A 16,718-nucleotide genomic window follows, 5' to 3' on the forward strand; every position below is an offset into this window, starting at 1 on the left:
TCCTCCTCATTTTTTTTGAAGAGTTTGAGCAGGATTGGTACTAATTCTTTCTTGAAGCCATCTTGTCCTGGACTTTTCTTTTTTGGGAGCTTCTTAATGACTGATTCAATTTCTTTACTTGTGATTGGATTGTCGATGTCATCTATTTCTTCTCGAGTCAGTGTTGGTTGTTCATGCCTTTCTAGGAAGTTGTCCATTTCATCTACATTGTCTAGTTGATTGACATAAAGTTGTTCATAGTTTCCTCTCATTACCTCCTTTATTTCTGTGAGGTCAGTATTTATGTCTCCTCTTCCGTTCTGGTTTTATTTATTTGCATCCTCTCTCTTCTCCTTTTTGTCAACCTCTCTAAGGGTCCATCAATCTTATTGATTTTCTCATAGAACCAACTTCTGGTTTTGTTGATTTTCTTGATTGTTTTCATATTCTCAATTTCATTTATTTCTGCTCTAATCTTTGTTATTTCTTTCATTTTGCTTGCTTTGGGGTTAATTTGCTGTTCTTTCTCTAGTTCTTCCGAGTGGACTGTTAATTCCCTGATTTTTGCCCTTTCTTCTTTTTTGATATGGGATTTAGGGCAACTAAATTCCCTCATAGCCCTGCCTTTGCTGCTAAGGAAAGCAGCATAAAATCCCATAAATTTTGATATATTGTGTTTTCATTTTCATTTGCCTCGAGATATTTTCTGATTTCTCTTGTAATTTCTTCCTTAACCCATTGGCTTTTTAAGAGTGTGTTGTTGCGCCTCTGGCACTCTGCCTATTATTGATTTCCAGCTTCATTCCTTTATGATCTGAGAAAGTATTTCATATGGTTTCAATCTTTTTAAATTTATTGAGACTTGCTTTGTGACCCAGCATATGGTCTATCCTTGAGAATGATCCATGAGCACTTGAGAAAAAGGTGTATCCTGCTGTTGTGGGGTATAATGTTCTATAAATGTCTGTTAAGTCTAGCTCATTTATTGTAATATTCAAATTCTCTGTTTCTTTATTGATCCTCTATCTACATGATCTATCCATTGATGAGAGTGTGGAATTGAAGTCTCCAACTATTATGGTAGATGTGTCTATTTCTCTTTTCAATGTTTGCCTCGTGTATTTTGGAGCATTCTGGCTCAGTATATAAATACTTATGATTATTATGTCTTCTGTTGAATTTTCCTTTTATTAATACATAGTGTCCTCTTTGTCTCTTTTAACTGTTTTACATTTGAAGTCTAATTTTTTGGATATTAGTATAGCTACTCCTGCTCTTTTCTGATTGTTATTTGCATGAAATATCTTTTCCCAACCTTTCACTTTCGACCTATGTTTATTCTTGGGCCTAAGATATGTTTCCTGTAGACAGCTTATAGATGGGTCCTGTTTTTTAAATCCATTCTGCCAGTCTCTGTCTTTTGATTGGGGAGTTTAATCCATTAACATTTTAGTGTTATTACTGTATGGGAGCACTTTCTTCTACCATTTGCCTTTTGGATTTTGTATGTCATATCTAATTTTTCTTCTTTTTACCTTTACTCATAGTCTTCATTTCTACACTCTTCTCCACACCTCTCTCTCCTGTCTTTTCATATCTGCCTCTAGTGCTCCCTTTAGTATTTCTCGCAGAGCCAGTCTTTTGGTCACAAATTCTCTCAGTGATTTTTTTGTCTGAAAATGTTTTAACTTCCTTGTCATTTTTGAACGACAATTTTGCTGGATATAGAATTCTTGGTTGGCAGTTTTCCTCTTTTAGTAATTTAAATATATTATCCCACTGTCTTCTCACCTCCATGGTTTCTGCCGAGAAATCCATGCATAGTATTATTGGGTTCCCTTGTATGTGATGGATTGCTTTTCTCTTGCTACTTTCAAGATTCTCTCTTTCTCCTTGACGCTGACATTCTGATTAGTAAGTGTCTTGGAGTATATCTGTTTGGATCTATTCTCTTGGGGGTACACTGCACTTCTTGGATCAGTAATTATTAGTCTTTAATAAGAGTTGGGAAATTTTCAGTGATAATTTCCTCCATTAGTTTTTCTCCTCCTTTTCCTTTCTCTTCTACTTCTGGAACACCCACAACACGTATATTCGTGCGCTTCATGTTGTCATTCAATTCCCTGAGTCCCTGCTCATGTTTTTCCATTCTTTTCCCTATATATTTTTTTGTGTGTTAGATTTCAGATGCTCTGTCCTCCAGTTCACTAATTCTATTGTCTGCCTCTTGAAATCTGACATTGCAGGTTTCCATTGTTTTTTTCATCTCTTCTGCTGTGCCTTTCATTTCCATAAGTTCTGTGTTTGGTTTTTCAGACATTCAATTTTTTCTTTTTGTTCTTTCCTTGCCTTTCTTATATCCTCCCTCAATTCTCCCAGAACAGTTTTAATCTCAAAAAAGAGAAATTAACATTAGCCTAATAAGGAAAAGCCATGACTGATAAAAACCTTAGGTTGGAGTCTAAAATTTTAATTTATATTATTCATTTTAACAATTATATGTATAATTTATATTTATAATTTGTAAAATACTAATGGCAAAAGCTCAGATTCTAGAAAGACAAAGGAGGTAGTATGGCCCTTCCACATCTCTATTAAAAAGAACAACTTTTAAATCTTTTTATTTTTGGAAACAGTAATCCCAAATTTTGGATCATGTATTAAAATGCCTTTTAAATTTCAAAAAGTGTTTATTATAAAGCACATTGAATAATGAAACTAGAAAACATATTCATTTACCTTAATTTTAAAGGTCATAATTACCACCCATTTTGTTTTACAAAATGCAAAATTCTTAATTTGGGGAATGGCATATTGAATTACAGCTTAGAATCTGGATTGCTGCAGTAAAATAAAACAGCTAAGGTTTTATGTAAATATGACAAAAATCATGATATTTCAATTGAAATATTCTGTAATTATGAACATTAGGGTTTTATTACGGGGGTTAGCATGGCCTAGATACTAGAAATTATGAGTCTGTAGGGACCTTCCTAATAAAACTTTCAGGGTATGATTTAAAGGTGTTCTATCTGGCACATTTCCCAATATTTTTTTTTTGATAGTATTAAATTTTTATATTCTCTGGCTATATATATATATATATATATATATATATATAGTATGCTGTACCACAGGGGTCACATTTCATTCTTTTTTCATGTGAGTATTCCCTTATTGCAGCCTCATTTGTTGAATTTTTTTTTCGCTAGGTTTTTTGTTTTTGTTTGCTTGTTTGTTTGTTTTGGGAAGTGCATGGGCTGGGAATTGAACCCTGGTCTCCCACATGGCAGGCAAGAATTCTACCACTGAACTACCCTTGCACCCCCTCTCTGGTTATATTTTATAGCATTTTTAATTAGCTAAGAGCAGGTCTGAATTCAGAAAAGATAACGGCCTCGAGGAAATATTATACCAGGACTATCTGTAACTGAAAAAGTGATAATGTACATATACACATATGTTGTAAACTTTGTTATAACACTACAAGATGTGATGTAAGCTAGTAAGAGAAGAATATTAACTTAGGAAAGTGAAAAAGATGAAGTTTTTAAATGTGAGCAAGGTTTATAGTTAAAAGATTGAGAAAATAAGAGTTTTAATATTACTAAAAATCAAATAGAGAGGCAAAATTAGTTGAATTCAGCTAGAAATAATATATATATGAACTTCGCACCTATAACTAAGTCAAAAGTCTTTGTATATGGACCAGTTGGTGATGAAATCTAATCACTACAGAATTCAGGAGACTATGTCATGGGAGTGGTCCTCCATTACCTCGAGGTAGAGACTCTTCTTTCTTCTTGTGGCTGAGAGTCTCTACTTGCTAAGTAGAACTCAGGACTGTCACTTGTTGGAATAACAACACTCCTACAACAAAAGAAGCATCAAAATCCTCACCTGTGTTTTCCCTTCAATGTAGACTCCCATGAATTCTGTGACTCCCTTTCCTTTCAAATGTATATCTGAATCTCTTCTCAGATGTAGACATTACCTCATTTATTGTTATTCCTTTTTTCAAAAAGAAAAAAAGGAAATTGTCAAATAATAAAGAGTGCTAAGAAACTAAAACTGTGATAGAGTAAAAATTTCAATAGGCTGTAAGATAAAGTTGAAGAAATTACCTAGAGAGTAGTCCAAAAATCCTGAGTAGTTTTTAAATGGCAATTTAACAAAAAAAGAATAACTATATCAGGAGGGAAATGGGGAAAAGAAAAAAAGAAGTGGTTTAACAAAGCTAAATCCTCTCCTGATATAATAGGAAATCAGTTGTTAATGTTGTAAAATGATGACTTAAAAGCTGGTAGATGAGGGTGGGCTACAGTGGCTCAGCAGGCAGAGTCTCACCTGCCATGCTGGAGACCTGGGTTCGATTCCCGGTGCCTGCCCTTGCAAAAAAAAAAAGCTGGTAGATGTGAATTAGACAGAGTCACTGAGATAAATGCTAGAAGAAACAGATAATAAAAGTACTTGTCTTTAGTTTTTTTTAACAGGTGCATGCATTCCTTTAAATTGTTTTTAAAATGACAAGCTAATCTGCTGATGTACAAAGATGAGAGATAAAGTCAAAGTACAAAGATGTGGCTGAAAGGGGAGTTCTTATTTCCCAGGGAACTGTGTTTTGAATCCATATTATTCGTATTGCTTTAAATAGTTACATGCTAAAGGCAATTCAACAGATACAAGGTAATCAACATCCGTCAGTTTTAAAAGGGTTACAATGCATAATAAATATGTTAAGAAAATGAAAAGATAGCTGTTCAAAGAATAAGACATTTTGGTGAACATTAGAAGTTACTATGAGATTTTAAAAATAAGAAAAATTTATGATGCTGACCTGAGTAGAAGCACTTGTGAAAAAGACTTTCCAGTAGGTAATTATAAATTTCAGTGCATTTTATAGATGTGTCAAATGGTAATTCAAACTAATTACTGGGCTTACAAGTTTTCCCAAGCATCTTTCTACATATGCTTTTGTTAAGGGATCGTGTGGACCAGAACATGTTAAATTGAATCTTTGGGTTGATTCTAGTAATGTAGGCTTAAAGCACCAAGTTAAAATCATCTCCTCTCTCCATATTAGCCAAAAGCAGTTTCCTAAATACAGTCTTCAAAGCCTCATCCTGTTTCAAAACTTCATCTCTAACATTCTTTTGCCCATATAGACAACTTGTTTCTCTTTGCATAAAATTTTCCCACTATTTTAAATGACAAAGTTTTAGGTAATAGTGGTAACTTGGAAGCACATTTACAAATATTGGTCTCTGTTCAAGTTTTTATTTTTTAATAAAGTTTTGACATAAAGAAAGGAAATCTTAGTCTGATTCACAATTTTTTTTTTTTTAACATGGACAGGCACCAGGTCTCCAGCATGGCAGGTGAGAACTCTGCCACTGAGCCACCATCGCCTGCTCTGATTCACTTCTCATTGTATTCTAATGGGTTTGCTTTGAGCTGGGTACACAGAGAAGGACTATATCAGACATAATTATAGACTCATAGTTCTAAGCTGCAAGACAGTTTGGTGATTTGTGATGATAGTTTTATATATTTGCAATTCAAAGTAAAAGTCCTATTTCAAAAGACCCAGTTTCCTTTTGCAGATTTATATTCTTCCATAGATATAATGTACAAAGTATTACAAGTCATTGGTTATTATTCCTAATAACCAGCTGTGTACTAACCGCATTCTATAAAATTGCCTAGACCCGTTGTGATAGAATTGAGATTAACATCTAAGCCTCAGACCATCCTCCATGTTAATATTCAGCTGAATCCACAATAATCCAAGGATTATGTCAACAAGCTTTCAAACAAGCTATTTCATATTCGTTACAAAACTGCAAGGAAAAAAAGTTGCATTTGGAGAAGGGTGAGAACATGAGAGCTATGTACAGAACTTAATTTTCCCCAAATCTTAGAAGTGAAATATATACCTGGAACTTAGCTGGCACAGAAGCATATAAAGAAAAAGACATATCAACACAGTCACAGAGAAGGAAGCCCAGGCTGTTCTGTCAGTATTTTAAGCACACTGCAGAGAATTTTTCAGGGCCAACCCCCACCCCCATTTGGATTCTTCTGATATCATCTTTCTTTAGTGTGTTCTGCTTAAAACCATAATGCTCTCCCTTCCCAAAAGAAAAAGGAAAGGTGAAAGGGTAAACTATTACTATTTTAAAACACTCTAAGTTTAGCTAAATATTCAAGCAATTCTTCCCTTAAGCATTCCTCACCCCTTATCTGACGTTTCGCTAGCATTTAACTTGCCTAAGTTTGCAAATGTCTTGCCTAAGTATCTTCTCTTAACTTACCAACTCTGGCTCCAAATCTGGAGAGAGAAGGGAGAATTAACAACCCTTTAAGTGACGTCCCTCATCAATTAAAATACAACACTAAAGCCATTATCCAATTCAGTTCATGGATTATTTCTTAAAATCATTTGGGAAAGAATGACTATGACAGCAGTGGCATTAAGTCCCGAGGGAAACTAATACAAAAGACTGAAGTTGTTGCCCAAAAGCAGAGTGCCAGAATTATACTGTTCGAGGCATTACACCACTGTTTACCCATAAGCAAGGGAAAAATACAGTCACTGTTACCTGTTCAGCCTTTATTTCCATAAAGGCAAAGGTTAGCAGAAAGATCATCACCTCAGTTAAGTATAATATATGGACTCTGAGTGGAAGCAGGAGGGTGGAGAGCCAAGATGGCGGCTTAGCAAGGTGTGAGATTTAGTCCCTCCTCCAGAGCAGCTACAAAATAGCCAGAAACAGTACAGAACAACTGCTGGGGCCACGTCAGTGACTGGACACACAGCATACCCCAGTCTGGACCAAATGGACCGGCTGCAAGCGCCCCCCACCAGAACCATGAGTTCCCCAAGCCTCGGTGGCCGGTGCCCCTCCCCCAAAGGCTGCTTCCCAGAGGGAAAAGGAAAGAGACTTTACCAGCAGCAGGGGCTGAGCCCAACCAAACTCCAATTGTGGAAGTAATTAACAAATTCTGACTACTACTCAGAGGAACTGCAAGTAAAAGCAGAGGTCACCGGTTTTTGCCCCAACAGAGAGGGCAATGCTGATGGAAAAAGAAAAAAAAACAGAGGTTTTTTTTAATCTGAAAAAGTCTGGGCCCTGAAGAAAAGGAGGGAGCACATAGGATCTGGAGATACACAGAGAAATGCACCAATTTAAGCTCTTGATTGGCAAACCCAAGGAATGGGGTCCTGCTCTGAAAAGGATTTTTCTTTTTCAATTTTTTTGTGACCGTGTTTTTACAGCTTGACTACTCTTTAGATACAGCTGCAATGCTTCTCAGGCTCCAACTGCCCCAGGTAAAGGCAGAATTGAGTTTGAGTGTTTGTCTGGAGTCTGTGCCTTCCGCATGAGAGGGGTGGGGCCGAGCTCAGGTGGAATCCCTCCCTCAAAGAATTCAGACCCCAAGGTCTGGAAAAGTAAAGCGATTAAAGCCAGCCTACAATCGCTCCTCTATCTCCACCATGCCCCCAGCAGGGAGAGTCTGCTGAAGTTAATTGCACCACATCACCTTATGCTGCTAGGGCCCACTGCAGAAAAGCGCCACATATTGGGCAGGATAGGAAAAACACAGAGTCCAGAGACTTCACAGGAAAGTCTTTCAACCTGCTGGGTCTCACCCTCAGGGAAAACTGATGCAGGTGACTCTTTCCTCCTGAATGGAGACCAGTTTGGTTTGGGAAAATCTGGCTGGGGTCTATAATTCCTAAGTAGATCCTCCTAAGTGGGGGGGAAAGCACCATACAGGCAGGGCAAGAAACAAAAAAAACAAGAACTGAAAATTTGTGATCTGTTAAACAAAACCTAAGCTAGAGGACTAGAATAAGCTGAACTGAATGTCAAAGAACAGATAGACAACAAAGTCATCCAGCAAGAAAATCCTAGGTAAAAAAAAGTGAAAATAATCTCCAGAATAAACTAATTAAGGTAACTAAAAGCCTAGACGCCTGCAAAAAATAATGAATCATACTAGGAAAATTGAAGATATGGCCCAGTCAAAGGAACAAACCAACAATTCAACTGATACAGGAGTTGAAACAATTAATTCAGAATGTTCGAACAGACATGGAAAACCTCATCAAAAGTCAAATCAATGAATTGAGGGAGGATATAAAGAAGGCAAGAAATGAACAAAAAGAAGAAATCAAAAGTCTGAAAAAACAAATCACAGAACTTATGGCAATGAAAGGCACAGTAGAAGAGATGAAAAAAACAATGGAAACCTACAATGTCAGATTTCAAGAGGCAGAAGATACAATTAGTGAACTGGGGAATGAGACATCTGAAACCTGAGAAGCAAAAGAAAACAGAGGGAAAAGTGCGGCTTGGGGCTTGCCTAGCCCGACCGCACTGGGGTCTCGTCCTCTGATGTGGTTCGGCTGGAGAGCGGCGTCAGCCGAGACCACGGGGCTCGAAGGTTTGGAGGGCGCACGAGCACAATAAACCGAGACTAAAGAATAATAGTAGTAATTTATTGCATAGGGCTCGCGGGACTTAGCTGGCTGGCAAGGCTTACAGGCTAAGACCCCGACAGGAGGAAACACAAAGAATATATAGGGTTGGTGAGGGGGAGTTAGTTAGGGGTGAAGAAACTTTGATGGGCAGCTGGTATTGTGTCGTATAGGATGTGGATTGGTTAGGAGGTGTGTTGAATATTATAATGGGTGGTGAAGTGAGGAGTGTACATGGTCTAATGAAGAAGAGGTGAAAAGGTGGTGCGATATATGCTCAGGAGTTGTTAGGCAGGGGGTTAGAATAGCAAGGCTTGCAAGAACGAGAGATGTCTGGATATGTTAGGGCATATTAAGGCAGATAAGAGGCAACAGTTACAAATATATGCAGCAATTCCTCCCTTGTATTTAATTAAAGAGCGGAGAGGAAGGGGCATCCTTGAAGGCTGGTACGCAAGGTTTCCGAGGGGCTCACGCGGACTAACTAGTATTGCGTTAGCCACGCTCCCCAAGGGTGAGTAGTTTTTATTTTTAGAAGGAGGTAGAAGAGATGCATTTGGGTTTTAGCAGGGTGGCAGGCGGTCCACTAAGCTCCCGAGGGGCGGAATGCGGATTAACCGGTATTTGCACCCGCCACGCTCCCACAGGGTGATCAGTCCTGAGGGTGGGCAACACTAGCTAACCATACCTGCGCTTGCTGCCGATGACCCGCATCTGAAAAAGGATTTTGAAGTTCAAGAGCTGCTAGGGCAAGAAGTTTAGTTTGCTGTTTATGGCGAGAGAGCTGTTTGCATATATATTTGAATATAATAAGAACGATAATTAGGGCAAGCAATAGGATTCCATAGAAAATGAGATTTGAGGGTTGAAAGAATGAGGCGAATTTGTTTATTAGTTCAGTGAATATGGAGGCTGAAACTTTGGGAAGTATGGTATTTTGAAGATTTAGTATGTGTGTTTGTAGTTTGTGTGTTTGGTTCCAGTATGAGTCGTTGTATGCGGTGAAGATCCAGTCTCGCAAGGAGAGACGGGGCATGGAATGGTTAACCGGGACAGGAGTAACACAGAGCTTAGTGAAGGGGTATCGCCCATCACAAGCGGAGGAGGCAAGTTCATAAAGGGCTTCTATGTCTAGAGCAATTAAGTCTATTTGCTGTTGTAAGTTGAACACAGCGCTATGCATTAGATGGTTGATATTTTCTTGCGTCCCAACAGCTTGGGCGGCCGTTTGGGACACGTTGAGGAGGGTTTCAGCAGTGGTAGAGGTTTGAGTGAGGGCTATGGCGGCAACAGTACTGGCTGCTACAGCGGCGACGATGGCGGCGGCGATGGCGGCGGAGATACCGAAGTCTCGTTTTGTATGCTTTAAGTCGGGTAAGCTGTCCGTGCCTAGAATGTAAGGGAGTTGGGGGGCCATCCAGGTGGTGGCGTTGACCGGAATCCAGAGTAACCTAGGCTGCAAGACGATAAAGGCATAAGGGTAAGAAGTGTTCCAATAGTTAGCCAGTATGCATTTTGATGAGGGGGGGGCTTCAGGGCACAGAAAGAAAAAGAAGGGGGGGCTTACGAAAATATAGGTGGTAATGTTGATGCAGCTTGTATAGTTAGGCTCACACCGGTGTGTTGTATCATATATGGTGGTTCCGTTGCAGAGCTGACAGTTTTGGACGCAAGTGAGGGGGCGGAGGTCGAGGCATGCATATTTGCCACAAGCATAATGGGAGGAAAAAACGGGTACACCGTATACGGGGTCTGAGGAAACGTCTCTGGAGTTAGTAGGGAGAGGAAACGGGATGCTGATATTGGTTTTAACAGTGATAAAGCTGATATTAGGGGCAGCCATGGGTAGGTTTGGGGAGTAAAGTGCGTAGGAGGGTGTGACTATAAGTGGCTCAGGGCGATGGCACTCAAGCCAGGTAAATTTGTTGATTGGCAGAGAGCGCGGAGGATGCATTTTGTTTGAATGTGGGCTGGAACAAGGCCGACCTGGAGGAGTTGTGTGGGTGGAGGTGACGTTTGCCTGAGGCTTAGGGGGAATTGGCCACCATGCAGAGCGTAGAAAGTATGCAGACATTTGTTTCGGGTTGGGGAGTGCGTTTTTTATGAATTTTTCTATGAAGTTTTCATTAGAAAAGGCTTGTACGAAGAGTTCTGACCCGTTATTACAAAGTAGGGGGAAGCAGTTTGGGAAGGTTGGAGGGCAAATAGAATTTGATTTGCAGGGAAATTGGCCTGGATTAGATGTTTTGTTGCTAATAAAAAGGAATGCTGAGCGGGGCGGATTAACGGAGATGTTGAGTGGACTTTCACTTTTTATGTGAAGAGGGTTACAGGGGAGCTGGAGATTACATGAGAAGTGCTGCAGTTGAGGAAAAAAAGGGCTGTCGGGTGTGAGGAACAGGACTCCGGGGGGGTGCTGAATGGCTGCCCAGAGTTCCTTGGGTGTTGTTGCGGATGCTGTGGGAAGAAGCGTGAGCATTATTAGAAGGATTTGCTTTAAGCTAGAAGGGGGGTTACCACAACGTTTTCGAGCTTCATCATAGAGATGAAGAAGTTGTCGTTTCATTTCTTTATTTGGGTTGTGGCAGAGAGGCTCTGTAGATTTTAAATCTGTATGGGTTAGCTGCCAAACCAGGCACCGAGCATGTCGGCGTACGCGCCTGATTTTGGCAGCTGTTGGGGGTTGCTGGGGTGATGATTGGGGTTCTTCAAGGTGGAGGCGGTCTAGCCTCTTTTTCAGTTGTCTCAGTCTGCGTCTGTGGCGTCTGCTCGGTCGCCGTGGCCGGACGGATGTTTCTTCCGGGGATCCAGATTGGCTGGGATTCATTTTCTGGAAAGACACAAGCAAAACTGCGCCCCTGGGCAAGGAGAGGGGCGGGTCCTTGCCACGTATTGGTGGCTGGATCACGCCAGTGAACTGAAGGGACTAGGGAAGGCCTGTATGAAGGTCCCCAGTGTTTATGTAGGGGAGATAGCCCTTGTTTATCTAATGTAAGCAAGTTAAGGTGTATGAGGGCAGCTGTGACAAGGTCACTTGGTGAGGCTTGGGGAAGATTATTCTTCTCCTTTTCTATTTGGATTTTTAGCCTGCGATTTAAAGATTCTACCATAGCTTGCCCCTGTGGGTTATAAGGGATTCCAAAGTGGTGGGTGATGTTATATAGGCGCAGGAAGGCTGTGAAGGAGGCGCTGCGGTAGGTAGGGCCATTGTCTGTTTTCAGGTCCCAGGGAATGCCCATAAAGAGAATTCCTTGGCGAAGTGCTTTGATGCAATGTTTGGCAGTTTCGCCCGGTAGGGGGACTGCATGGCACATGCTTGAATAAGTGTCTATAATGACATGTAGATATTTAAGACGCCTAAAGGAAGAGATGTGGGTAACATCCATTTGCCACCTGGCATTTGGCTTAAGGCCACGGGGATTGACTCCTTGCGGTTGTAGAGGCCTAAGTGGCGCAAAGGGCGCGCAAGTGGCGCAGCTGCGAACTATGTGTTTGCAGGTTTCCTTGGGCAGACCGCAAAGATGATGTAGGGAGTTGGCTGAAAAGTGAAACTTGGAGTGGAGTTGTTTGGCTGTATTAATGGAGTCACCGAGTGTGTTGGCAGCTGAGACAGAGACTGCTCTATCGGCTGCTTCATTGCCGGCCGCAAGCGGTCCGGGGAGGCCGGAATGGCTGCGGATGTGAGCGATGAACCAGGGGGCCTGTCTTTTTTCAAGCTGATTTTTTAATGAGACTAAGGCTCTATCTATGGCCTTGGAAGTATCTGGAAAGAAAGTAGCTAGCGCCAACACTTTACAGACTTGGTAGGTGTATAAACTGTCCGTGAAGATGTTGAGTGGCGTGCTAGGAAACTTTCTGAAGGCTTCTTCTACTGCGAGAAGTTCGCCGACCTGCACAGAGTATTGATGGAACTGGGTAAAACAAAGGGGGTCTTTTTGTTCTGGTAGGTACACCACAAGGGCGAACTTGGTTTTTGACGCATCCGTAAAGACGGTGGTTTCATTTGGGATAGGGGAAGAAGATGGGAATGGGAAATAAGGACATTTGGGCGGCAGTGGGAAGTGAAGCACCGTCTGAAATATTTTGTGTGATGGGTAATGGTTGTCAAAATTACCAGTAAAGCCCTCCATTAGAAGTTGCATGTCTACATTACTTTGGATGAGCTATGTAGTCTGTTTCTCATCAAAAGGCCAGATTATGGTGTCGGGAGGACGCCCAAAGAGGTGTATAGCTGTTTTGACTAAGTCGAGGGCAAGGCACACCCACATTTTTGTTTGGGGGCAGATTTTTTTGAGTTTACTTTTGGCAGGGTGGACCCATAGTAGGGGGCCTTCCTGCCAGAGTACCCCTGTGGGGGTAAAATATGTATTTAGGACTAGCCCCTGAAGGGGGAGCTCCGGTTTAAACCGATCGAGCTGGCTTTTGGAGAAATATTCGTTGAACGTTTGGAGAGCCAGTTTTGCCCAAAAGTCTAACTTAATGGGCTGTGTGATAGCTTTGGATGTTTGCTCTCCAGTTTTTAGGAGTTTGAATAGTGGCTGAAGCTCCGCTGTGGTTATTGGCAGGGCTGAGCGCACCCAGTTTATTTGCCCGCACAGTTGCTGCAGTTCATGTAAGGTTAGTTTGTTGGGGATAGTGAACTGAAATTTTGTAGGGGTTACTTTTTGGTCTATAGTGAACCCCAGGAAGGTATATGGTGCACAGAGTTGGATTTTGTCTGGCTGAACTTTAAGCCCTAGACCTTGTAAGTTGACTTGTAACTGTGAAACAAGTTCCTTGAGCTGCTCGGAGTCCTCGGTTGCTACGAGAATGTCATCCATATAATGAATGATGAGGGCCTGGTCGCGCAGTGGAGACACTGCGGAGTCGACATAGGCCTGGCAGATAGCTGGACTATTACGCATGCCTTGGGGGAGCACTTTCCACTGATAACGTTGCGCTGCCCCCGCGTGGTTGGTGACTGGAACCGTAAAGGCAAATTTTGGCTTGTCAGAGTTATGTAATGGAATTGAGAAAAAACAATCTTTGATGTCTATTGTGGCCACGTGAAGATGTGCTGGGATGGCTACCGGGTGTGGCAGCCCAGGCTGTGGAGAGCCCATGGGGAGTATGTGTTTATTAATCTCCCTAAGGTCATGAAGGAGTCTGAATTTGTTTGCGGCCTTTTTGTGAATAACAAAAACAGGCGAATTGTAGGGGCTGGTGGAAGGTTTGATATGCCCCGCTTCTAGTTGCTCTAGGACGAGGGTTTTGAGTATATTTAATTTATGGGAAGGTAAAGGCCACTGCTCCACCCAAATAGGCTCCTCTGTATCCCATTGAAGAGGAGTGGGTGCTGGAGGTGTTATGCGAGCAGTGGCGCAAATTATTGGGGGGGCTGTGTGGTAACACTGGCCCCCGTAGCTGTGGGAATGGCTCGTCCCCAGAGGGCTTGGCCAATGGTGGTTAGGAAGCATTCTTGGGGGGGCTGCGTGGTAATATATGCCCCCGAGGCTGCTAGAATGTCTCGCCCCCATAAGATTTGGTCAATGGTGTTTAGAAAGAGCGGCCGGAAGGTACCGGAGTGACCTTCATTATCTTCCCATTTAATGGGAGAGGCGGCGCGCAGGGAGGGAGCAGAGCCCGTGGCTCCGATAACGGAGGGTCCCTCCTCTGTTTTCCATTGGGCTATAAGGCGGGTAGGCAGACATGAGATTTCTGCCCCAGAATCAACGGTGCCTGTGTACCAGCGACTGTTTATTTTAATTTCGCGGGTGGGCTTGTTGGGGGTTATAGGGATTGACCACATTATGGTTTGGGGCCGGTCTTGGCCCGGGTCTGTGTCTCTTGGGGGCGGGGCTGAGACATGCCCCCTTTCAAGTTTAAAGGCTGCGCTTTGTTATTAGCGCGGCAGTCTCGAGCCCAGTGATAGCCCTTGTTGCAGCGAGGGCAGGGCGTAGGGGGCTTGCGCTGCTGCCACTGTGGCTTGGTAGGCGGCGGGCTAGGGGTGGTACAGTTTTTTGCAAAATGCCCCGTTTTTCCGCACCTGAAGCAGCCAGACGTTAGGGCCATGGCAGTGGCAATGGCTTGAGCTAACGAGGCTGCACTAGAGTCTATATTACTGCAAGCGAGCACCCAGTCATGCATGGCCTTTTCTTTGATGGGCAGTATGGCCTGTTTGCAGGCTGGACTTGCTCCTTCAAAAATAAGCTCTTTGGCAAGGGCGGTTTGTGCTTGTTCACCCAGAACTTTGCGTTCACATGTCTCAGTAACCCGTGAGACGAAGGAGGCGAAGTCTTCGTCCTTGCCTTGTGTAAGTTTAGTGAATTTTTCGGGCTTAGCTGCGGAACAGGAGCGGAAGGCTCGCATGGCGACTTCCCTCAGTTGTATCCAGAATCCATTTGGGGCTTGCAGGTATACTGCAGGATTAACATAGGGGCCCATCCCTAAGAAAGCTTCAAGAGGCACACCGAGACCCGGGGGCTCAAACTGGTGCATGAGTGTGATTTGCTTTTCCGCCTCAGCATTAAAGTGGGCCCTCCAGTCAACGTACTGGCCAGGTGTAAGAATAGCCCGTGCTAAGGAGGTCTAATCATGGGGAGTACACAGGTTTGTTGAGATTTCTTCAAGGAGGTGGGTTGCATACGGACTGGCAAATCCATCCTCCTTTACCGCTTTGCGCAGCCGCTTGGTGTCTTCTGGTTCCAAGGGGTACCAGGGGAGCGGGCGCTGCGGTGTAGGGGCAACGTTTATAGGGAAGCAAGCGACCGGCGGTGGCAAATTAGGTTGAGGGGCAGCCGGGCCGTTAGATGCGCTAGCGTTGAGCGGCCATAATGACGCTGCCGATTGAGGGGCGGAGGCGCAAAATAATGGGCCTGGAGAGTTGCCCCGTGCAAAAGATGGCGGCCAGGAAGGCACTGCCGGCAAGGAGGTCGGAGCACAAGATGGCGGACAGGGTGGAGCTAGAGCACAAGATGGCAGACAAGGCTCCTCCCTCTGTGGAGGGGGGGCAGCCGGGAGGCACCTCTCCTTTTTGATTGAAGGAGAAGGAGGAAGTGACTCACCGGATGGCGCGAAACCGCCATCTTTAGGAAGGGCAGGATGCGTGAAACCGCCATCTTTAGGAAGGGCGGGATATAGGCACTTCCGGTTTTCTTTGTCTTTGCTCGAACAGGAAGGAGGAAGTTCGCCATCTTGGTCTGTCGCCAGATTGTTAAGTTTAGGAGGACAGAGCTCGAGCTCATTATTTAGCTGCTCAAATAAGGATTCAGAGTCTGGGTCGGAGTTATTATGAGACTCCTCTGAATTAGCAGAATTTGTTGCCGATAAGGCTTCCTGGGGGGCGCTATCGGACGGTGGCCGCGAACCGTGTAGACAAGAACGGATGGTAATAAGCGTGGGCAGGAGCCCGGGGGGGAAACGTTTGTTTTCATGCTCCATTTTTTGGGTGACCCGTTCGATAAGTTGGTCATAGGTAGCCGGGTCCCACAAGTGGCAATTGACAAGCCATGGGTTAAACGGGAGCAGGAGGTCCCAATAAACTTGGAGCTGACGAACTGAAACCTTGCATTTATGAGTGTCTAACAGGGCTGCCAGCGCACGGACCTGCGGCGCCTGGCGTATTGAAATGCGATTGCCCATGATAAGAGGTAAGTTGTAGCAGTGAGCAGGAGGAGGATGGGGGCTGAGTTCTACCGATTAAGGGAGAAAAAGTAGCAGGGTAATACACCCTACGGCGCAGAGAAACGTTATGGCAAGCAAAAGTCTTTTTACTAAATTCCAATCTTTAGGGGCGATTTGTGCTAATATTGCTGCCCACACTAACGCTAAGAGAGATATTAACAAGAGCTAATAATTCATTTATACTAGTGAAAGGTTGGAGGGGCTCTCAGCCGGAGAGAGCGGGGGCCCTTACCTTGTCGAGCGGCGGCTGGAGAGGGGGAGACGAAGAGAGGTCCCTGTTCGGGCGCCAATTGCGGCTTGGGGCTTGCCTAGCCCGACCGCACTGGGGTCTCGTCCTCTGATGTGGTTCGGCTGGAGAGCGGCGTCAGCCGAGACCACGGGGCTCGAAGGTTTGGAGGGCGCACGAGCACAATAAACCGAGACTAAAGAATAATAGTAGTAATTTATTGCATAGGGCTCGCGGGACTTAGCTGGCTGGCAAGGCTTACAGGCTAAGACCCCGACAGGAGGAAACACAAAGAATATATAGGGTTGGTGAGGGGGAGTTAGTTAGGGGTGAAGAAACTTTGATGGGCAGCTGGTATTGTGTTGT

The 16,718-nt window shown here is 43.5% G+C and overlaps 1 protein-coding gene across 1 annotated transcript; it reads right to left on the bottom strand.

Moving 5' to 3' along the window:
* Nucleotides 1-8,420: 8,420 nt before the first annotated feature.
* Nucleotides 8,421-10,880, bottom strand: LOC143653792 (uncharacterized). Its single transcript, XM_077125069.1, has 2 exons — nucleotides 10,032-10,880; nucleotides 8,421-9,920 (listed from the first exon to the last, which is right to left on the bottom strand). Exons 1-2 carry the CDS (start codon nucleotides 10,536-10,538, stop codon nucleotides 9,117-9,119), a joined length of 1,311 nt encoding a protein of 436 aa, XP_076981184.1. The 5' UTR covers nucleotides 10,539-10,880; the 3' UTR covers nucleotides 8,421-9,116.
* Nucleotides 10,881-16,718: the final 5,838 nt, after the last annotated feature.

This window comes from Tamandua tetradactyla, chromosome 13 (genome assembly GCF_023851605.1).
Source record: "Tamandua tetradactyla isolate mTamTet1 chromosome 13, mTamTet1.pri, whole genome shotgun sequence".
Lineage (NCBI taxonomy): Eukaryota > Metazoa > Chordata > Mammalia > Pilosa > Myrmecophagidae > Tamandua > Tamandua tetradactyla.

Excerpts from the sequence above, each read along its gene's own strand:
- LOC143653792 (XM_077125069.1), bottom strand. The coding sequence starts at position 10,538 with ATGTCTGCATACTTTCTACGCTCTGCATGGTGGCCAATTCCCCCTAAG. Across the intron at positions 9,921-10,031 it reads ACATTACCACCTATATTTTC|CCTAGGTTACTCTGGATTCC; the intron begins GTAAGCCCCCCC and ends ATCGTCTTGCAG.